The 23,276-nt window shown below is 39.9% G+C and overlaps 2 protein-coding genes across 2 annotated transcripts in view; one reads left to right on the top strand and one right to left on the bottom strand.

The window, feature by feature from the left end:
- Positions 1–253: 253 nt before the first annotated feature.
- Positions 254–18,776, top strand: si:dkey-110c1.10 (unconventional myosin-Va). Its single transcript, XM_068725891.1, has 35 exons — positions 254–290; positions 982–1,092; positions 1,210–1,378; positions 2,069–2,213; positions 2,660–2,816; positions 2,924–3,067; positions 3,168–3,249; positions 3,385–3,492; positions 3,679–3,791; positions 3,935–4,203; positions 4,304–4,385; positions 4,825–4,965; positions 5,083–5,214; positions 5,350–5,433; positions 5,525–5,641; positions 5,726–5,823; positions 5,984–6,070; positions 6,793–7,113; positions 7,552–7,708; positions 7,887–8,126; positions 8,239–8,448; positions 8,648–8,741; positions 8,866–9,014; positions 9,124–9,333; positions 9,458–9,558; positions 9,674–9,788; positions 10,110–10,215; positions 10,927–11,040; positions 12,280–12,431; positions 12,729–12,818; positions 12,989–13,121; positions 13,216–13,507; positions 18,173–18,347; positions 18,443–18,523; positions 18,615–18,776. Exons 1-35 carry the CDS (start codon positions 264–266, stop codon positions 18,774–18,776), a joined length of 4,968 nt encoding a protein of 1,655 aa, XP_068581992.1. The 5' UTR covers positions 254–263.
- Positions 18,777–18,866: 90 nt separating this feature from the next.
- Positions 18,867–23,276, bottom strand: part of unc13a (unc-13 homolog A (C. elegans)) — a 47,038-nt gene continuing 42,628 nt past the window's right edge. Inside the window, exons 40-41 of the mRNA XM_068725968.1 lie at positions 22,610–22,769; positions 18,867–22,519 (exon numbers count right to left, since the gene is read on the bottom strand). Of these exons, the coding sequence (XP_068582069.1) occupies positions 22,231–22,519; positions 22,610–22,769 (449 nt within the window). The 3' untranslated portion in view covers positions 18,867–22,230. The remainder of the gene's footprint in view (positions 22,520–22,609; positions 22,770–23,276) is intronic.

Genomic DNA, 23,276 nt, shown 5'->3' with positions numbered 1-23,276 from the left:
TTTGTCCGTGATGATTCACTCTGTGCACATTCAAGTGGAGAAACCCCTCCATCCAATCGCTGCATCCTCCCACAGATTAACAGTTAACTTGACGGTCCTCAGTGTGAGCCCGGACAAAGTGCAAAATACTGTCACCAGGACACGGAGCGGCTCTTCTGCGGAGGTGTCGAGGATTCAGGCTGCTCCTTCAGAGGGACGTGTCGATGTGAACCCACTGTTTGATTTTTAAATGATGTAGATCTGCATGCTTTAAAGTAGTTAAGATGACGTCACTGGAGCTGTACAGTAAGGTACGACTGACTTGAATGTTTCTTTCTATTTTTTTTTTTTATGTGATCATCATTTTCTCCTGCAGGACCGGCTGTTTGTAGGCCATAAAAAGAAGAGTAATGATTCAAATGTATTATATACTGTATGAATTACGGTGGCGTGGTGAACGTATGACATGTCTGGTATGAGTGTGTCAGCCTTTCCCAGTCATGCACATTTTCATAAAATATGTTTTAATGCCTAAATGATTACCTTTAGTGAGTTTTGCATGGGTTTTTCAGCCAATATGTCACAGTTAATAACAGTTAATAAGTTATTCATTCTATTTCTGTAAACTTTATCAGTAATTTATAGAAATGTAATAATAAAAGTGTGGATTCCTCTGTAAAATGGACACATTAATAGGCAAAGTTGATATTTTAGAAGTAGGTAATGACTAATCTATGCAGGTACTTTAGAGTAGGATGACCAGTGTTAATTTTTAACACCGTTTAGGAGCCTTTTATGCTGATGGGTGACAAATGTCTTGTCTGGGTGGGACCAGGAAGTGTTACGTGTACCTGAAGAGTGTCGGAACAGAAAATAGCATATTATGCAATTCAAATATCGCCTTTCCTGCACTTCAAAGGGGTTCAGTACATGTGGGAATGTGTTCAACCTGCAGTATCTCTTTCTCTCTTTAATTTTCAATCAAATCTGCTTCCTTGCTAGGGAGCAAGTGTGTGGATTCCTGACCCCGATGCAGTTTGGGTGTCAGGCCTGCTCCTTCGGGACTACCGTCCCGGAGAGAAGCATCTACTGCTACAGCTCTCTGATGGAAAGGTGTGACATGCACTACCTTTATATTACCCAAAAATCTCAAGTATTGTCCTCGTTAAATAGTATGCTGAGCTCCAGTGTCCCGCAACAAGACCTCTGAACTTCCTTCTCCATTGGTAGGAGGCCCAATACCCAGTGGTGTCCACCTCTGATCTCCCACCGCTGGGGAACCCCGACATCCTGGAGGGGGAAAATGATCTGACGGCGCTGAGCTTCCTCCATGAACCTGCGGTGTTGCACAACTTGCGGGTTCGATTCCTGGACTACAGCAGCATCTACACGTACTGTGGTAAACACCGGACGGGCAAAAGCAGACAAACAAGGGAGATTCTAACCAACAGAGGGACCAACTAAAAGTGGGACAACATTAGTGATAGAAGGTCTTTTGGATCTGTGCTGGCAATGTGCCACAAACAGTCAGCTCCTGAGTGCTTCTGTCTGTATGATAACAGCTCATAATGTCTACTATATTACAGGAGGTCAAAGGTTGACACAGGGAGGCCACTCCCTCACTGACACCTGTTTAAGATGTGATTACGTATTTTCTGTTAAGATGATGCAAAGTTTTCCAAAAGTCCCTCTGTCCATTCAGAAAAAGTAATTTAGTTTTGTTGTTTAATTTAAATTTTCATAGTTTTATCATGACAATTAATGTTTTTTTAAACCCTTAAATCTCTCTAAAATGAGAAAGGTTGTGTTTTTATATTTCTCTTTAATCATGAGTGACAAAATACATCTTCATTTTGAGTTGTATTTAGATTTACTTTGTCAATGGTTAAGTTATTACACGTACAATTCCAAATTGTTTACTTCTCAAAGATTTTGGTTTTTAAGTGTATTTTTTAAACAGATTAAAATGAAATGGCTTTTACGTCATATTTAATTTCTATGATCTTTTCCATGAACGATAAGTCCTCTGAATGTCCACATGAATATATTCAGTCTCGTGCTGATGTGACATTCTGTCCCGTCCCTCCAGGTATTGTGTTGGTGGCCATCAATCCCTATGACCAGCTCCCCATATACGGAGAGGAGGTGATCGATGCTTATAGCGGTCAGGACATGGCCGACATGGAACCTCACATCTTCTCTGTGGCAGAGGAAGCCTACCGCACCATGACCAGGTCAGAGGTGACATGCTGGTGGTAATGCCATGACAACCAGGAACCTTTGAGAGATTCTTTGAGAGATTGATTTGTTTGCACAATTAAAAAAAAAGCAGCAAAAACACAACAATAAAAGAAAAGAAGCAAGTTATGTACGTGAGATTTAAAAAAAAAAACCTCTCATGGCTTATAGGAGGAATCTCACCTCAGTAAACATTATAAACAATTAAAAAAGTCAAAAATAAACAAAAACAAACAAGCATAAAATCAAAATGCAAACAACATAAATCATGCAGAAACATAAGACAAATCAAATGATGTAAGAGTGTGTATCATTTCAAACTATATACAGTAAAACATTCTTCAATTACAATGTTTCCTCTACTTATGGTGTCGTGCAACGACACTGACCGTCTCAGCATAACTTCACTGTATGGGTTTTGATAGTATAACTGTGTGTATAGAGAGGAGAAAAACCAGTCTATCATCATCAGTGGAGAGTCTGGCTCGGGGAAAACGGTCTCAGCCAAATTCACCATGCGATACTTTGCTGTGGTCGGAGGAGCATCACAGCAGACCAGCGTGGAGGAGAGGGTTCTGGCTTCCAACCCAATCATGGAGGTGATGGATGGTGATGGATGAACAGTTTTATCACTTAAAAATAAGGTTTTTCCCATCAATGATGTTTTTTTTTTAAAGATACAAAAAACATTTAATTTTGCCTACAGTCTATTGGGAATGCTAAAACCACTCGAAATGACAACAGTAGTCGCTTTGGGAAGTACATCGAGATCGGCTTTGGCAGAAAAGGGGACATCATTGGGGCCAACATGAGGACGTATCTACTGGAGAAGTCTCGGGTTGTCTTCCAAGTAAGCTCTTTAGCCAGAGTGATTCTTTTGCACATAAGAATCCTTCATTCATTATGCACCTGTTCATGATTATTGTCTTGTATGTTTATGCGCATGTAAGGCTTCAGCAGAGAGGAACTACCACATCTTCTACCAGCTGTGTGCTTCCAGAGAGTTGCCTGAAATGAGAACCCTAAAACTGGGTGAGACTTAATCCCAGGCGACCCCACCAGTTTGATCTCAGAATATGACCATGTCCATTCCCTGTGACCTTAACGTTTTGTATATTATAATGTAAATAATGTTAAGTGTGACTGTGCTTTGTGATTCTCCTCCAGACGCACCTGAGCATTTCCGCTACACCAGCCAGGGAGGAGACATGCAGATTCCTGGTACTGATGACTTGTCGGACCTGGAGCGCACGCGCAATGCTTTCACCGTCCTGGGTAAGATATTTGCATTCGCACACACACACACACACACACACACACACACACACACACACACACACACACACACAGAGTGTAACAAAACCAACCGTTTAGGCTCTGGTAAGATGCTTATGTAATTGAATCATGTCAGTTAATTATGAAGATAACACAAAGTTGTTGGCGTATTTGTTGAAATTGCAGGTGTGCAGCCTGACCAGCAGATGGAGCTCTTCAGGATCCTGTCAGCTGTTCTGCACCTGGGAAATGTCAACATCCAAGCCAGTGGGAGAAGTTCTGACCGGAGTTATATTGATGTAAGAAACGTGTTTATGTCTCGTCTCACCTGGAGGCCTTTAGTTCTTTTATAGACACATTTCCCCCCCTTAACTGCCTTCCCCTTTCTTCTTTGAGTGCATACAACAGGTACATCTGAAGCTTTCCTTTTTTTGTTCTCCAGGCAGACGACCGACCTCTGGCTGTCTTCTCCAAGCTGTTGGGAGTAGAAGGACCTCAGATGTCCCACTGGCTGTGTCATCGCAGACTGGCTGTCGGGGGAGAGCTGCTGGTCAAACCCGTGTCCGGCCAACAGGCCGTAGAAGCCAGAGATGCACTGGCCAAACACATCTACGGCCAGCTGTTTACCTGGACTGTCCAGAGGCTCAACTCTGCTCTGCGTTCACAGAGGGGACAGGCCAAATCCTTCACAGGGGTCCTAGACATCTACGGGTGAGTGATGAGCTTTGATTTAGTAAACTGTAGTTCAGTTAATGTTGAAGTGTGTGTTTTTTTTTTAAGTTGGACTGACGAGTCTTCTCTCTCGGAGCAGGTTTGAGACCTTTGACCGGAACAGTTTCGAGCAGTTCTGCATAAATTATGCGAATGAAAAACTGCAACAGCAATTCAACAGGGTAAGTAAGTCATGTGACAGGAAGACATGTCTCTGTGTCTATCGCTGTGTGTTACTACAACCAGAGGTAATGTGTCAGCAGATTCTTCTTCTCAAACTCTTCAGGGAATCAGCCCAATCACCGCTGCAGTCTATCAACACAAATTCCAATTGAGTTTAATTGAATGATGACAAAAATACTACAAATTTTCAAAGAATTTTTAGTTTTCCTCATAGTTACAACATGTTGTGAGGGAAACCAACACAGACTGTCCTCCCAGTGTGACGATCTGTTCTTTTTGGTCTCACTGTGTCAATCTTTTCAAGCTGTTTCTTATTTTTAAGGATAGTCAGGTCGTCTGCTTCCTTGAACTCTCTTTTCAGAGTCATTGCAATGTTTTTTTTTTTTTATTTTCATTTTCTCTCAGTCTTTTCTATTTTTGTTTTGTGTTCTTCTGCAGCATGTGTTCCACCTGGAGCAGGAGGAGTACGTCCGGGAAGAGCTGGCCTGGAGCAGGATTGAGTTCAGTGACAATCAGCAGTGCATCAATCTCTTAGAGGGACAACTGGGCCTGTTTGATCTTTTAGACGAGGAGTGTCGGGTCAGTCTCCCTCTCTCATCCCCCTTTCCTGTCTTTTTGTTATTCTTATTTAGCTGTTATTTTAAGCAGTCGGTGGTTCTAGTGACAATCTCATTCAGTGTCTGTGTTTATCATCAGATGCCCAAAGGTTCAGATGAGAGCTGGGTGCAGAAGCTGTACGATCAACACCTGACTAGCAAGAAACACCCTCACTTCCAGAAACCTCGCATGTCCAACAGCGCCTTCGTCGTTCTGCACTTCGCTGACACGGTGAGCGATGAGCGTCAACACACACAAACCTTAGTTTTAGGACTGTAGTTTAACATGTGAGGAAAAAAAAAAAAAAAAGTCTCCTCTCAAGTTTCTGATCTTATGATTATTAACAGTTTCCCCTTTTTTCATCAGGTGCAATATGAATGCGATGGCTTTTTAGGCAAGAATCGAGATACAGTCTTTGAGGAGCTCATTAACATCCTCAAAGCAAGTCAGGTAGGTATGTGTTACGAAATGGATTTCATTTAGTTTTTATGTGTGTATGGGACCACTAACTTGTCTCTGTGTGCGTTCATGTGTGTGTCAGTCTGAGCTGGTGGCCGAATTGTTCCAGCAGCAGGGAAATGTTTCCTCTGTGGCTAATGGAAGCGTTCGTTCAGGGAAAAGAGCCGCCAGAGAGCATAAACTGACAGTGGGCTTCCAGGTGAGCTGTTACGACTTTCACTCCGCTTCATTTGTGGTGCAGCGATCTGTCTTTAACGCTGTGTGTTTTTTTGGTGGCTGTCAGTTCCGTCAGTCCTTACAGATGCTAATGGACACTCTGAACAACACCACTCCGCACTATGTCCGCTGTATCAAACCCAACGACCTCAAAGAAGCTTTCATGTATGTCTTTGTTTTGTCTTCGCAAAATGAAATGTTCATGCATTTGATTTTGCATTTTCCCTGACGCCTGTGTTTGTGTGTGTGTGTGTGTGTGTGTGTGTGTGTGTGTGTGTGTGTGTGTGTGTGTGCACCAAGCAGCCTAACAGCTTTGCTTTGTTAGGTTTGACCCCCGGAGGACAGTCCAGCAGTTGAGAGCCTGTGGGGTGCTGGAGACGATTCGCATCAGTGCTGCAGGTTTTCCATCCAGGTACTGAGTACTCCCTCCACATTCTTCTAGCTCTCTGTAAAGTATGAGAGCTCAGATTTAAAGACATGTAAAGAATATAAGAGGATATCAGCACTTGCACTTCTTCTGTTCTAAGTCATTGATGAGAGAGACACACGGACCCGAGTTTGGTTTTCCTAAATTATATTTTTTCCTACCTTTTAGCCAGCATTTTTGTTCAATTTGTGACTTTATGGTATAACATTTATTTAAAAATTTTTAGAGACATGAAACATGTTTGAGAGATAATGGGAATTTAATTGTCTATTAAATTATCTATTTATTTAAGTTTTAGTCAAGTTTTCCAGTATAAAGCATTTTAGATTCATCCCCTGAACTCACAAAGAATGAACAAACATGGATGTTGAGGAAAGAGTCATGTAGATTTGTTGACCGTCCTTATGCATTAAATAGACTTTTAAGTCTCAGATGTCCAAGTTTTCTTTGAAGACACATCAACACCATCACAACAATCCCTGATGGGTAACTGTGTTACCTAATGATGAGAGCATCACATTGTATAAATGTTCAGTAATGTAATATATGTCTCTTTATTAATGCTCATTTTATTTTCATTGCAGTGAATAATTCACTGGAGTCAAATTATGTAAAATCAATTGAAATTAAAGAATGGACCAAAAGAAAAAGACGCAAACGATCTTTACAGAACTATCAAGCGTTTGTTTCTCCTTCCTTGTTTCCAGGTGGACGTACGAGGAGTTCTTCTGCAGGTACCGTCTTCTGCTTCGAGGTCCTCAGGGTCAGGAGCAGGCCCGGGCCTCGTGCAGACAAGCCCTGCCTCAGCTCATCCCAGACCCAGACCAGTACTGCTTTGGAAAGACCAAAGTATTTTTCCGGGCCGGTCAGGTGGCTCTCCTGGAGAGGCTGAGAGCCGAGAGGCTGCGTGTGGCTGCTGTGATCATCCAGAGCCGGGTCAGAGGGTGGCTGGCACGGATCAGATACACCAGGACCTGCTGGGCGACGGTCACCATACAGAGATACTGCAGAGGAGCGCTGGCCAGACGGTGAGGAGGATAGAAAAAGATGTTTGTGTGTCCGTGTGCGAGAGAGAAATGAATATGTTGTTGCAATACAATATTTATGTATTTCCTTGAAAATGTATTTTTCTTAAACTGTGTCATTTTATTTCTTGAAAGGAAAGTGACTTTTAGAGAAACAGACCCGTTGGTGATTTTATTTAATTGTTTGTATTTTTATATATTCTGTTAAAGATATTAGTAATTTATCCAATATAGCTAATAAAGCCAGGTTTATGTTTTAAACTACTTCAGCTGAGCTACAAGGATTTTTACAGTGTGCAGTAATCTGTGACGACTATTGCCAGATGTGTTATTTTTATATATTTTGTGTAAACTTTATCAATCTCCAACTCTAAAATTGCCAGACTAACTTTTAATTGGATATTCTGCACTTAAATGTCGTCTTTGTAATTTTGGCTGCAGACTGGCCCTGACGCTGCGCTACACCAAGGCTGCCTTAGTAATCCAGAAGACTCACCGCATGGTGGTGGTCAGACAGCTGTTCCTCATGATCCGACAGGCCACCGTCACCATCCAGGCCTTCACCAGGGGCACACTGGCACGCAGCAGATACAGACTGGTCAGAATTTAATCATAAATAATTTAAATCATGCTTAAAAATCTTTTAAAAAAGTCAGATTTTAGCCACCATTTTTTTGGACATTGCTCTGTTTAGATTAGATAAATGAATTGTGACATAAAAGGTAAGTTATAAGAGTGAACTGCTGAAAAATGTAAACCCTATTTTGCCTCCTCAGCTGGTGGCAGAGCGGGCTGCTGTGTTGCTTCAGGCCAGAGTGCGTGGGTGGCTGGCGAGGCAGACGTACAGGCGAGTACGTGCGGCGGTGGTGTTCATGCAGTGCTGCGCGCGCCGCAGGGCTGCCAGGAGAGCGCTGATGAAACTAAAGACCGAGGCCCGATCAGTGGAGAAGTTCAGAGAGCTCAACAAGGGCATGGAAGTCAAACTGATGCAGCTGCAGTTGAGAGCAGACCAGGAGGTGGGTGAATGGAGTTTGATCCTGTCATGTGGTCTTGTGTAAGCCCTAAAATGTGGGTTTAAAAAACGTATTATCTATTCACACAATAAAGTTTGTGTTTGTGTGTGTCCAGGCCAGGGAGGGTGCAGCTTTGAAGGAGACCCTGCATTCAGAGCGGGAGGCCACCAACGCTGAGCTGGAGGCTTTGAGGGCGATGGTACAGAAACTAGAGAGCGAGAAACAGGAGAAGCCTCAGCCCTGCCCCGTCATCAGCGAGAAGGAGGTGGAGGACAGAAGGAGAGCTGAGGAGAAGGCTGCCCAGGAGATCCTTCAACTCACACAAGTAGGTCTACCAGCCCAAGAATAGCTTGACACATTTTACACTGTGCTGGTGATTGTGTTATTATTAACCGTGTAGATCTCCTAATGTCTCATAATAAACGTTTTTTTTTTTACCACAGATCAGCCATCGCAAGCTTAGTTCATTTCGATATCCAGGAGTTTTGATTGTTCATTCTCATTCTCTCCTAATTTTTTTTAAGGAGTTGCAAGCCCTGCAGAGTGAAAAGGACAGTTTTTGCAAAGAGAGAGAGGATCTCTCCGCTCGCTTGTTTGAACAAGAAAACGCACAAGAAGGTAGGTTCTTCTCACTTTGCAGCATCACACGGCCTCATGGGGAAAACCTTGGTCTTCTTTCTCTCAGTGTTTTTTATTTTCCTTGTGTGTGTGTGTGTGTGTGTGTGTGTGTGTGTGTGTGCAGAGTGTGTGCACCAGGCTGTGTCTCAGGCGAGTGCAGCTCTGAGGGCGGAGCTGGATGAGGAGAGGAGAAAGTATCAGGGTCTCCTGAGAGACTTCACCAGACTGGAGCAAAGATACGACAACCTCAGGGAGATGAGTCTGCTCACTGAGGTTCATAGCTACACCCACAGGCACTCTTAAATACTTTTAGAAAAATGCTATTTTTGGTCTGAAGCTCCATCGTGGTTGCTGAGGGTATTTTTGTTTCCACTCACTACAGCGCACCAAGGGCCACAGAAGGACGGACTCCACCCAGAGTCTGAGCTTCGAGCCTTCCTCCCCCACTCCGCTGTCACCCCAGTCTCTCACCCCACTCTCACTGTCACCCTTCCCATCTGCCTTCCCTTACCCGGAGGAGGTCCGCAGGGTCAGCGTGACGTCTCCCTCCACTGAGAGGAGAGTCTCAGTGTGGGGCATCGAAACGCCAATGGTGAGGAATGTCACAAAACCTCAGCTTTGGTGGCTAAGGCATTTTTTTGAGCATTCAACTTGCAACACAATCTCATCCGGTCAGGTAATAAAGTGACAGTCTGCGTTCGCGTTTGCATTGACAGGACCAGTTGATGGAGATGATGGACGTGGCCAAAGACCCGGCAGTGAAGATGAAAGGAGAGGACCTGGCACACGCTTACGACGCTGTACGAGTGGCCAACAAGTCAGTCTGTCACTAGTGTGTCAACTTGCTTCCCCTGCAAAACATATGCTGTGATTTATATTCAGTGGGTGAACTCGGTGATGCTGTTGTTATGTCTCCCCTTGTCTGTGTCAAGGTTTTTGGAGAGCCAGCTGCGTAGCCAGCACAGTCAGAGGGAGGAGGAGCTGGAGGCTCTGAGGTGCCAGCTTAGTCAAGCTATCTCTGGTTCTTCCTCTGCTGCACAGCAACAGGTATCGGCTTATGAAGGCAGTCATCTGTGGTGCATGAAGGACTCTGCGGAAAGACTATTTATAGATTGAAAGACATGGGTAGATGAGTCCTAGTGGTCTTTGTTTCTGCACTGACGTAAAAGTCCCTTCGTACATTTGTCCTAATCACTCACCTGTTCTCTCTGACATAATCACGCCACAGTCTATAAAGTAAGAGCCTGTGGATTCTGGCTGCTTGTAATCTTTATGAAATGTTCAAGCTTTTTCTACTGAAAGTCAGTTTGGTTTAGAGCATTGGCTGTAAGCCACGGATCCTGAATGCGAGTGTGTTTGTGTGTGAAGGAACTGCAGGCGCTGCTGGAGGCCAGAGAACAAGAGTGTGTCAGATTGAGGAGAGAGCTGAAGGAGCTTAAAAACACAGTCTCACTCAGACGACTCCTGACACAAGGTGAGATCTCATTGGAAGAATTCAGAGCTTTTGGTTTGCTATGCACTTTCGGTATAAAGTGTTTGGTGGTTTTTCTTCATCACTGAAAAACACAACTTGACATCACAGTACATTGAAGCTATATTTGGATCCTTAACGTATATTGCTCCCACAAATAATGATGTTAAAATAAACATGAAAGCCGATAAGTAAACACTGATCAAGAGAGGAATATCATAATGGGATCAAACGTTCATAGAAATAAAAAATGCATTCCATCCACTGACTCTTTCCACTCAGAACTTGAGTACAATATATTAAGGCAAGGCAAGTTTATTTATATAGCATATTTCAGCAACAAGGAAATTCAAAGTGCTTTACATAAAACATAAAACATTAGAAGCTTTGAGACAAAGTGCAAAGGAAATACATTGTAAAAGGACATTCAAATACATTTAAAAATAGTCATTAAATATCTGAGACAATAGAAAATAGAAACAAACGTAATAGAATAGAGATCTGGATGTTTCATAAGGTTGCAGAACATCAGAAATGTATTTTAGCCCTAAACCATCCAGTGCTTTATAAACCAACAGTAGTATTTTGAAGTAAATTCTTTAAAGTATCAATTTTATAAAGTATAAATCTTCCAATTATTCTATCTTTTCTTACATCGCTGTAGTTTTTAGCCGGTGCTGCTGTTTCAGTTGTTTGTTTTTGTGCTCTCATCAGTTTTCAACCCGGAGACGTCCTCCTGTCCATCCCAGACGAAGCCAGCAGCAGTCACTGGTTTGCTGGAATGTAGGAAGAGAGACGAAGCCAAGCTCATCAAGAACCTCATCACAGGTGAGACGGTAAACAAACAAAGATATTCAGGTCTTACTACATAGAAGCATTTCAACTTTTATATAGAAAACACACAGAAGTAATTTATATCAGGGCTATAGATACTTAAGTACATACATAGGTTAGTTTTTTAGTTTTTATTCAGTGGCCTGGCACTATGTGCTGACATTAAAAAGCATCACAGCAGAAAGATCAACCAGCATTCCGCTAGATATTTTGTTCTCTAAACCTGCATACAGTTTCATGTTGACATTAAACTAGAATACGAGCCGTTTGACATCTGATAAACAGTATATTTAAAAGGAAACTTCTGTAGGCCTATAACTCAACTCAACTTTATTTCTATAGCACCTTTCATACAATCATGCAGGCCAAAGTTCTTCACAGAGCAACAATAGATATCATTTTTCAAGACTAAAAATCACAACAATACAATGTTAAAATAAATACAAGTCACTCGAATAAATAAGCAAAAGAGGTAGAAATAGTATGAAAAACAAATGTAATACTTAAAAACTAAAAGTCAAGCTAAAATAACAGATATTTCTTAATGTTTCTTATAGTGTCCTCAGGCAGGTTCCAGAGGCTCGGGCCCTGGTGGCAACACTTGGTTTCTGTATTAATTAATCTGCTGTCTATTCTATCAATGTTAATTCATCATTATAGCTGGGTCACACAGACATAATAGTGAAAAATGGCCATTACATTCTACAAGCCCAAGCTGTCTTCACATCAACAGTCCAACATCCCAAAATCATCAATTTGCTATCACATCAGACTACTCAGAGGCTAGAACTAGGGAATGATTGATATTGTCTTTGTCAATTGATTAATCAACTGAAAGTTTCAACTCTAAACTAATTGTGTCCAATTGTGATTTACAAAATAGTGAGTTTGTGTGGATACGTGACTGCATCATAGTGACTCCTTAAACGTATTGTGCTATTTCCACTTGCTCATTGGAAACACCCACCAAAATATTGTATTTATATAAACAAAGTATTTTTTTCTCTGAAATGACATGACCGTGTCTGACAACAGTTTTAAGGGGATTCCTTTAAATGCTTTAGAGACTCGTCGATGGGATGTTGAGACCAGACTTTTGTAGCGTTGCCTCTAAGGATGATGAGGATGACACACAAGAATAAACCTTTAACTTCAACTAACTTTTCTATAGCTGACAAATATGACCTGGCCGTGTTCACTCTGCCATTGCTGCTCTCTCTGTCTGTGGTCCAGACATCCGTGTTGACAGCGCCCTGTCTCTGCCTCCTGGCCTGCCTGCCAGCGTGCTCTTCCTGTGTGTTCGTCGGGCCGACTGCAGCGGAGACCAAACGCACGCTCGCTCGCTCTGCAGCGCTGCTGTCACTGCTATGAAGGCAGCTCTGAAGGTAACCTGAGTTATGAGTCTCCTTGGTGCGCCATATGGTTGAGGTTTAATGTGTGAGGGCAGATCACATCATGTCGGGTAGCTTGTCACTTACACGGGAAGCATCGACAACTGACTTTGAACCACTTTCATGCGATTGTTGCGGATTGTTTTGTCCAACAATTTGGCTCCTAAGGACAAAAGTAAATGACAGCAAAGCCCAAACATACCTCTCACGCACACATATACATAATAGCACGGCTATCTTTTCATCTCCAAGTGACAATATAACCTTTACTCATCCCATCTGTCCCTGCAGAAACATAGTAACGATGTAGATATGACAGCTCTGTGGCTGAAAAATGCCCATCTGCTGCACGACCTGCTGACTCAGCACTCCCCAAAACAGGTAGGATGCACATGTTTTATGATGATTTACATCGATATATCAAATCCAAAAACAGACTTATAGACGTCTAGCACACAGTCTCTGATAAATAGAATTAATAGAACATATTCTTTGTAGTAGTTGGAAGTTCATCGATATCAGTGCATTAAAGTGGATTGATTGCTTTTCAGACCCTTGACTCAGACGAAGTGGTTTCACTGACCCCTGATCTGAGTGACTTGATCCGCACCCTGAGTGATCTCTGTATCCAGGCCTATCAGCAGCTCCTTTCCATCACTGAAAAACATCTGCAAAACATCATAGGTACCACTCTAATTGAGACAATACCGATGCTATTAATGCTCTATCCTCCACTGCTCCTCTAATCTTACCTCATGCTCCCTCTCCCCCCCCTCAGTCCCGGCTCTGTTGGAGAGTGACACCATCCTGTCTGGCTTGGCAGGGAAGTTGGGAACGTCCAGAAAGCGAGCAGGTTCGGACCCCAGGACTGTGGGAGGCGATGCTCCGACTATGGCGGCGGTGCTGAGGAAGCTGGGAGCCCTTCACACCGCTTTGTCCCATCAGGATCTGTCCCCAACACTGATGGAGCAGGCCTTCAACCAGCTCATCTACCTCATCTCTGCCTCCGCTTTCAACAGCCTCCTGCTGAGGAAAGACATGTGCTGCTGGAGCCGTGGCATGCAAATACGGTAGAAATATACACAGAAATCAATTAACATACATGCAACATTTCATTTTAAATTTTTTAGATTATTTGTTTCTGCATTTTCACCTTGATTGGACAGTTGATAATGGAAACAAGTGGAGTGAGAGGGGAGTGAGTTGCATACTTTATTGTAATTGTTTTATGACAGAATATACTGTGACATTTTTATGGAATTTCTTCACATGCTTTAACTTTTCTTATATTGTTATGACATACTTTACCATGCCTTTTATATGACATTCTATATTGTTGTGTTAACTTAAAATCAGGTGCTTTCCAGAGCGATGAGAGTGAGGCAACAAAATGCACACACACACACATGTCATCTCTACTAGTAAAAGAGCACTATTCAGTGACCTACATACAGCCTCATGAAGTGGTACCAACAACAACAAAAGTCAGAAAATGATTGCATTATAGTATGGGATTAAATCAATAACATATCATAGTGTAATATGTCATTAAAAACATACAAAAGTGAAAGTATATTATGACAACATATATCATAAAAATGTCATGAAAAATGTCATGGTAACGTAAGTACCAAACAATTATTGTATAGTATGTCGAAAAATAGTCTTTAAAAAATCATAGTATGGTATGTTCAAAAAAGGTCATAAAAAATTCATAGTATAGTATGTCAAAAAAGTCATAGTATATTGTGTCATGAAAAAGTAATGCATAAGATTATTGGATAGTATTTTATAAATTCATAGTATGGTATTTTGAAAAAAGTAATAAAAAAAAGTCATAGTATAGCATGTCAAAAAAGTCATAGTATAGCATGTCGAAAAAAGTCATAGTATAGCATGTCGAAAAAAGTCATTAAAAAGTCATAATATAGCATGTCGAAAAAAGTCATAGTAAAGCATGTCGAAAAATGTCATAGTATAGCATGTCGAAAAATGTCATTAAAATGTCATAGTATAGCATGTCGAAAAATGTCATAGTATAGCATGTCGAAAAAGTCATTAAAATGTCATAATATAGCATGTCGAAAAATGTCATAGTATAGCATGTCGAAAAATGTCATTAAAATGTCATAGTATAGTATGTCGAAAAAAGTCATAGTATAGCATGTCGAAAAATGTCATAGTATAGCATGTCGAAAAAAGTCATTAAAATGTCATAGTATAGCATGTCGAAAAATGTCATAGTATAGCATGTCGAAAAAAGTCATTAAAAAGTCATAGTATAACATGTTGATAAAAGTCATAGTATAGCATGTCGAAAAAAGTCATAGTATAGCATGTCAAAAAAAGTCATAGTATAAAAAGTCATCAAAAAATCATAGTATAGTATGTCGAAAAAAGTCATAAAAAAGTCATAGAATAGCATGTCGAAAAAAGTCATAGTATAGCATGTCGATAAAAGTCATTAAAAAGTCATCGTATAGTATGTCAAAAAAAGTCATAAAAAAGTCATAGTATAGCATGTCGAAAAATGTCATAAAAATGTCATAGTATAGCATGTTGAAAAAAGTCATAGTATAGCATGTCGAAAAATGTCATAAAAATGTCATAGTATAGCATGTCGAAAAATGTCATAGTATAGCATGTCGAAAAAAGTCATTAAAATGTCATAGTATAGCATGTCGAAAAATGTCATAGTATAGCATGTCGAAAAAAGTCATTAAAAAGTCATAGTATAACATGTTGATAAAAGTCATAGTATAGCATGTCGAAAAAAGTCATAGTATAGCATGTCAAAAAAAGTCATAGTATAAAAAGTCATCAAAAAATCATAGTATAGTATGTCGAAAAAAGTCATAAAAAAGTCATAGAATAGCATGTCGAAAAAAGTCATAGTATAGCATGTCGATAAAAGTCATTAAAAAGTCATCGTATAGTATGTCAAAAAAAGTCATAAAAAAGTCATAGTATAGCATGTCGAAAAATGTCATAGTATAGCATGTTGAAAAAAGTCATTAAAATGTCATAGTATAGCATGTCGAAAAAAGTCATTAAAATGTCATAGTATAGCATGTCGAAAAATGTCATAGTATAGCATGTCGAAAAAAGTCATTAAAATGTCATAGTATAGCATGTCGAAAAATGTCATTAAAATGTCATAGTATAGTATGTCGAAAAAAGTCATAGTATAGCATGTCGAAAAATGTCATAGTATAGCATGTCGAAAAAAGTCATTAAAATGTCATAGTATAGCATGTCGAAAAATGTCATAGTATAGCATGTCGAAAAAAGTCATTAAAAAGTCATAGTATAACATGTTGATAAAAGTCATAGTATAGCATGTCGAAAAAAGTCATAGTATAGCATGTCAAAAAAAGTCATAGTATAAAAAGTCATCAAAAAATCATAGTATAGTATGTCGAAAAAAGTCATAAAAAAGTCATAGAATAGCATGTCGAAAAAAGTCATAGTATAGCATGTCGATAAAAGTCATTAAAAAGTCATCGTATAGTATGTCAAAAAAAGTCATAAAAAAGTCATAGTATAGCATGTCGAAAAATGTCATAAAAATGTCATAGTATAGCATGTCGAAAAATGTCATAGTATAGCATGTCGAAAAAAGTCATTAAAATGTCATAGTATAGCATGTCGAAAAATGTCATAGTATAGCATGTCGAAAAAAGTCATTAAAAAGTCATAGTATAACATGTTGATAAAAGTCATAGTATAGCATGTCGAAAAAAGTCATAGTATAGCATGTCAAAAAAAGTCATAGTATAAAAAGTCATCAAAAAATCATAGTATAGTATGTCGAAAAAAGTCATAAAAAAGTCATAGAATAGCATGTCGAAAAAAGTCATAGTATAGCATGTCGAAAAAAGTCATAGTATAGCATGTCGATAAAAGTCATTAAAAAGTCATCGTATAGTATGTCAAAAAAAGTCATAAAAAAGTCATAGTATAGCATGTCGAAAAATGTCATAGTATAGCATGTCGATAAAAGTCATTAAAAAGTCATCGTATAGTATGTCAAAAAAAGTCATAAAAAAGTCATAGTATAGCATGTCGAAAAATGTCATAGTATAGCATGTTGAAAAAAGTCATAGTATAGCATGTCGAAAAATGTCATTAAAAAGTCATAGTATAGCATGTCGAAAAATGTCATAGTATAGCATGTCGAAAAATGTCATAGTATAGCATGTCGAAAAAAGTCATAGTATAGCATGTCGAAAAATGTCATTAAAAAGTAACAGTATAGTATGTCAAAAAAAGTCATTAAAAAGTCATAGTATAGCATGTCGAAAAATGTCATTAAAAAGTCATAGTATAGCATGTCGAAAAATGTCATAGTATAGCATGTCGAAAAAAGTCATTAAAAAGTCATAGTATAGCATGTCGAAAAAAGTCATTAAAAAGTCATAATATAGCATGTCGAAAAATGTCATAGTATAGCATGTCGAAAAATGTCATAGTATAGTATGTCGAGAAATGTCATAGTATAGCATGTCGAAAAAAGTCATAGTATAGCATGTCGAGAAAAGTCATAGTATAGCATGTCGAAAAAAGTCATAGTATAGCATGTCGAAAAATGTCATAGTATAGCATGTCGAAAAAAGTCATTAAAAAGTCATATCATAGCTTGTCAAAAAATGTCATAGTATAGCATGTCGAAAAAAGTCATAGTACAGCATGTCGAAAAAAGTCATAGTAATGCTTGTCGAAAAAAGTCATAGTATAAAAAGTCATTAAAAAATCATAGTATAGTATGTCGAAAAAAGTCATTAAAAAGTCATAGTATAGCATGTCGAAAAAAGTCATTAAAAAGTCATAGTATAGCATGTCGAAAGAAGTCATTAAAAAGTCATAATATAGCATGTTGAAAAATGTCATAGTATAGCATGTCGAAAAAAGTCATAGTATAGCATGTCGAAAAAAGTCATAGTATAGCATGTCGAAAAATGTCATAGTATAGCATGTCGAAAAATGTCATTAAAATGTCATAGTATAACATGTTGATAAAAGTCATAGTATAGCATGTCGAAAAAAGTCATAGTATAGCTTGTCGAAAAAAGTCATAGTATAAAAAGTCATAAAAAAGTCATAGTATAGTATGTCGAAAAAAGTCATAGTATAGCATGTCGATAAAAGTCATTAAAAAGTCATAGTATAGTATGTCAAAAAAAGTCATAAAAAAGTCATAGTATAGCATGTCGAAAAAAGTCATAAAAAAGTCATAGTATAGCATGTCTAAAAAAGTCATAGTATAGCATGTCGATAAAAGTCATTAAAAAGTCATAGTATAGCATGTCGATAAAAGTCATTAAAAAGTCATAGTATAGCATGTCGATAAAAGTCATTAAAAAGTCATAGTATAGCATGTCGAAAAAAGTCATTAAAAAGTCATAGTATAGCATGTGATAAAAAGTCATTAAAAATTCATAGTATAGCATATCGAAAAAAGTCATAGTATAGCTTGTCGAAAAAAGTAATGAAAACATCATTGCATAATAATTCAAAAAAGTTATTAAAAGGTCATAGTGTAATATGTCATAAAAAGTCATAGTATGGTGTGCCATTAAATAGTCATAAGACAGTCATAAGACAGTATTTCCTATAAACCTTTTAAAATCCCAGTGTTCATTTCATACTGTCAACCTACAGAATGTCTGAATTGTAAAATTAATTGTATAATTAAGATTATTTCTTAATTAGCCTTTCTCACTATGTTCATTCAGCTACAATGTGAGTCTTTTGGAGGAGTGGCTGCGGAGCCGAGGTCTGCAGACAGGGGGTGCTGTGGCCACACTGGAGCACCTCATCCAGGCCGTTCAGCTGCTGCAAGCCGGGAAAAAGACAGAGTCGGACGCAAAGGCCCTTGTTCGGACCTGCACTGCCCTGTCCAGCCAGCAGGTGGGTCTCTATCTGCATCTTGCTTGAAGAAAGAACAACTTGTTGTGCAGTTGAAGTGTACATAACCTTATGATGGTATCTGTTTCATTGAACAGATTGTGAAGATTCTGACCCTCTACACTCCCGGCAGTGACCTCGATGAAAGAGTCACACTGAATTTCATCCGTACCGTCCAGGTACTGTACCCTCCTACCGCCGCAAGGGCTTCCTGTGTACAATCTAAAGAAGTGTGTCTCATGTGAGTGGCCTCTGTCTTTGCTCTTCTAGGGGCTTCTCAAAGGCCGTTCTGACGGTCAGCCTCCACAGCTCCTCATGGATGTGAGGCGAGTGTTTCCAGTCACATTTCCCTATTTACCTCCCCCCGTCCTCCATGCTGAGCAGTTAGTCATCCCAGACTCCCTCAAGATCTCCTTTCTCCGCAGAACCTAGAACAGGATGCATTGACTGTTCAGAGCAAATATAATAATGTGTTGGCAGATTTGATTTCCAGACCTAATGCATTTAGTAATTTGAAATAAGTTCCAGAAGGTGTTTAATGACTCTATTAATAATCAGCGGATCAGCCTGTGCATAGGTGCAGCTATATCTCAGCACAGTTTGATCATGAAGAAATGAGATGAAAGGTTTTTCTTTTCATATTTTATTGGAAGCAGAAACACAATGAGACTGCAGTCCCAGTCACCTCAACCCCCAATAAGAACAACCAGAATAAAAAAAACGCAAAAAATTAGAAACATCTTGTGTATAAAAAAATCCTCATGCGAGTACTTTGTACCACTACACATCATCAGTAATACATATTTATATATTCACAAACATTTGAAAAATAGAAAACAATAATGAAATATCAAAATAAAAGGAGACATCAATTGGCAATTAACATCAAATAATTATGCGTGCTGGCACAATACATTTTTTCTTTTTTGTTTTATTGTTCCCATCATGCACCTTTTTGTGGAAGTACAGGACCGGCGTCGCTGTGCAGCGGTCTGTCTGTGTGGCCCGCTCAGCTCGACAGAACAGATCATGCACGTCTGTCTGCTCTTTGTCTGTGTGCTTTTCATTGTGCTTCTACATTTAATCCTCGTCCTTCATTTCTGTGTGCATTCCCGTGCGCTCCAACACCCAAACACGCAAACTGAGCGTCTGAGGGAGGAGACTAAAGTATCATTGTCAACAGCAATAAATAAAGATTTTTTTTTTTTTTTCGTGGCATTTCCAGCTATGTGACAGTTGAGTAACCTGTATTTAAAAGACTGTGCCGATGTTCCCTCGAATAGAAAAGCTTTGTACACACTAGAGAGTGTTTGGATTTAGATTACTTAGGTGGATAGTTTTCTGTGTTTTTATTCGGCTCCTAATCGAGCCCATGAAGTGATCAGAGCTCTTCTCCAGTGTGTACAAGGCCGTCCTATATCTTTCATTAATAGCTACATATCCAGATTGGGCACCAATACACATAATCCCCAACTGCCCAGTCACTCAGCGCAAATATTCAAGTCTACAAAAGAGCAGCAAACTTCACCTCACATATAGGCTGACATGTGTTTGTTACATCCGAGCTATTTACAACGGCCAACAACAACAACAATCGATCAATCTCTCCGTTTCAGATTAGTTTCCTCAGCATTGAAAAGCTGTACAAACAAATTCCAGTCTCTAATCAGCTCTACTACCGTTGTGATATTTGGCCCATTACAATAGAGACAGCATGTACAACATATCAGACAAACACTTGTGCTGATATAATAAGGATAATCCACAATGTAAACATTAGAAGACTGCTTCAAAAAAACGACTCATCTACATAGGTTCTTATAGATTAGATGCATAGAGTTCAGTTCTTACACCTTGTTCAAAAGAGGGGGCCTGTTGAATTATCAATTTATGATCAGGTGCTTTTGGGGGGGGGGGGACTTAAAAAAAGAGGCAGGAATAGAAAAAAAACAAACAAGCAAAATACCCTGTTGTTAAACTTTGTTTTCCAAACAAACATACTTCTTATAGATAAATAATAAACCAATCAACCTTTTTTTTTTTTTTTTTTTTTTTTTTTTTTTTTTTTTTTAAAGGGCATTCATAAAAATATAGGTTGAATTAAGAGACATGCTGGACAGGCAACAATCAATTAAAAACATTTCACATGAAATCAAACTCTAGATCAAAGAAGTGAATTTTGCTGTAGAATGATTTCGAAGCCTTGACGTGTAATTCCTGTCATTCAACAAAACGATTACTAAAAAATAAAGTATAAATGTGTTATTATGGGGTGCATCAAAGACCCTGTGCTTCCAGATTTTCACACTGCATCTCTACCAAGCTGTAGCCCCTCTTTTTAAATGGCAGCAGAGGCCTGGCTTCTCGGTATCAGAGAGCAAGGTTACAGCACCTGCAGCAGGATCGTGGGCGGTAGATCATCACAGATCTGTGCTGTCCCACGGGAACATTTTTTTTTTCCTTTAACGCATGTTGCTTTTGCAAAATAGGATCTCAGGTTTTTATGGTGTAAATTACATGCAGGTTTTGATTTGGCAAATCGTTTTTTTTCCTTTAAGAAAAGGAAGTGGCAGTCAAGTTTTTCCTTCCTCTCCTATCATGCACCTCTCACACACCCAGTAGAGGGCTGTTGGGAATGTTTACAGTAACACGACATGACATGTAGGACGCTTAATCCCCTGGAGTAAAAGACACTTTGAAAATCCTCCCATAATCGGAATATGAACACCCCCTCCCCCCCCCCTCTCCGTGTGATGTTCGTTGCTTGTGATGGCTTTCTGTGATTACATTTTGCAGGTAACAGGCAACACGGGCGGCTACATGAGGTCAACATTAGAACAACGTACAAACACACTCGCACATCGTGAGCTCCACACGTGCTCGATACGCAGATTATGCATTCACACCTGGACATTCTCACACGCATACTGATGAACCACAGTGCTTGAGGGTGTGTTTTCATCGGATTAATCTCTTTTACAGTCGCTATATAGGAGACATACGCACAAGGGTAAACGAGACAGAAGGCATTAAGGGTGTCAGGCAGTGTGCTCTGTTACAGGGTAGACGGACATAAAGACAGACTAGGACAATCTTTCAAAGACCACACGTCCATCGAATAATCCTGTATATATCTTTACATATGTCCTTCATATAGTATATATATATTATGATGTATAGAATTATTTAAATATAAATATAATTTTGAAGAGAGCAGTAAATAAAAATCATCTTAACTAAATAGTGCTTCCCCCCCCCCCCCCCCCCCCCGCCCAATATCTGGAATGTTTGAGGCCTTGCAGCCGTCGTTGCTGTTGTAATGGGTCAGTCGGACACTTGGTCCTGTTGTGCTTCGGGCTGGTCTTGGCGTATAATCAGCGATTATCTGCTGGCACTTGCCGTCCCTTCTCTGAGCAGGTGCAGGCCAGGGAAGGGACGAGAAGAAGCCCAAAATATTAAAAGGCTACAAGATATTTCTCACCATGACCAGTCAAATGAGGGGTGTGTGTGTGTGTGTGTGTGCGTGTGTGTGTGTGTGTGTGTGCGTGTGTGTGTGAAATGGCATGACTCACCTCTACGGACCGAGGAAAGTAGACACATGCGTCATGATTAAACTCTATGTATTGTTCACCCAAAGGATGGGTAATTGTATTTGCAACAATAAAGAAGAAAATGAGTGATGATTTGTTTAGCACTGTGTACTTTCGACTGAAAATGAATGTATTTACAGCACTGGATGTGTGGTGACTGTTGACATATCTGTGCTTTTACAACACTTGGATCAGCAGGGCAGTGGCTAGCGGTGGCTCAGTAGAGCTCCAGGGCAGTAGGTGGCAGGCGTCTGATTGAGCTTCAGATGGGTCCATTTTTTTTTCCGTCGTGTCTCTTAGCTGCGGCCCTCCTCTGCAGAGCGCTGGTCCGACTTGAGCTTGACGAACTCCTTGGCCACGTCGTCGTTGTTGCGTTGGGAGAGGATGCGCAGGACGGTGAGGCCCGTCTCGTCCATGTGGATGCGTTTACCCAGCGGCAGCCAGCAGGCGACGCTGCCTTTGGAGGCCATGTCCTTCAGCTGCAGGACCGCCATGCCCACGGTGCGGTCCTCCCGTGCAAAGCAGTAGTCCTTCACACACACCTGTAGCTCGTAGCACTCAGGACCCACCTCGCTACTCAGGGTGCTGCAAGCGAAGAGAAGAGAGTCAATCTGTTCAGACATCGTCTCCAACCTTAGAACAACACAACCAATCATCATCAGGAGTGTTACTCACAAAGTGAAGGTTTCGTTGTATTTGGGAGCCCAACTGTTGTTCTTCGACTTGGTGGCGTACTTCCTCTTCTTGTCGCTGAGATGAGGGCCGATGATATACACCTCCACAAATGGCCGGAATATTCCCTGCGTCTGCCACCTCAGGTCATTGGCAGCCACAACTGAGACAGAGAGAGAGATGGAGGGAGAGGAAATGGAGGGGAAGAGGAGAGTGGGAAGGTGTGGGTGTGAGAGAGAGAGAGAGAGAGAGAGAGAGAGAGAGAGAGAGAGAGAGAAAGATTCATGTGGAGGAAATGTGTGAAAATGTGGAGCGGTGACAAAAATCGAGAGTGAACAGAGAATTATGAAGAAGAAAATACTGGCTCTCCCTCAGGTCTCATATTCAGTTGCTTGTCAAAATAAGCTATGAAAGAAACATTTTTATGATATGCTATAATATGACTTTTTAATGACATACTATGACATTTGTTATGACTTTTTATTGCATTCTATTCTATGACGTTTTTATAACATTTCATGACTATACAATAACTTTTTAATAACATTTTTATGACATATACTATAGTATTATGTCTTTTTTCATCAGACTATACTATGACTTTTTTCGACATACTATACTATGACTTTATGACATTTTTTTTACATACTATACTGTTACTTTTCTCGAC

This window comes from Cebidichthys violaceus, unplaced genomic scaffold (assembly GCF_023349555.1).
Source record: "Cebidichthys violaceus isolate CVI_PGR_0920_01 unplaced genomic scaffold, fCebVio1.0.p SCAF_37, whole genome shotgun sequence".
Taxonomy (NCBI): domain Eukaryota; kingdom Metazoa; phylum Chordata; class Actinopteri; order Perciformes; family Stichaeidae; genus Cebidichthys; species Cebidichthys violaceus.
The sequence above is the reverse complement of the archived record's forward strand: the minus strand, read 5'-3'. Positions and strand labels throughout refer to the sequence as shown.

Excerpts from the sequence above, each read along its gene's own strand:
- si:dkey-110c1.10 (XM_068725891.1), top strand. The coding sequence starts at position 264 with ATGACGTCACTGGAGCTGTACAGTAAG. Across the intron at positions 9,559-9,673 it reads GCTGTACGAGTGGCCAACAA|GTTTTTGGAGAGCCAGCTGC; the intron begins GTCAGTCTGTCA and ends GTCTGTGTCAAG. Across the intron at positions 13,122-13,215 it reads ACATCTGCAAAACATCATAG|TCCCGGCTCTGTTGGAGAGT; the intron begins GTACCACTCTAA and ends CCCCCCCCTCAG.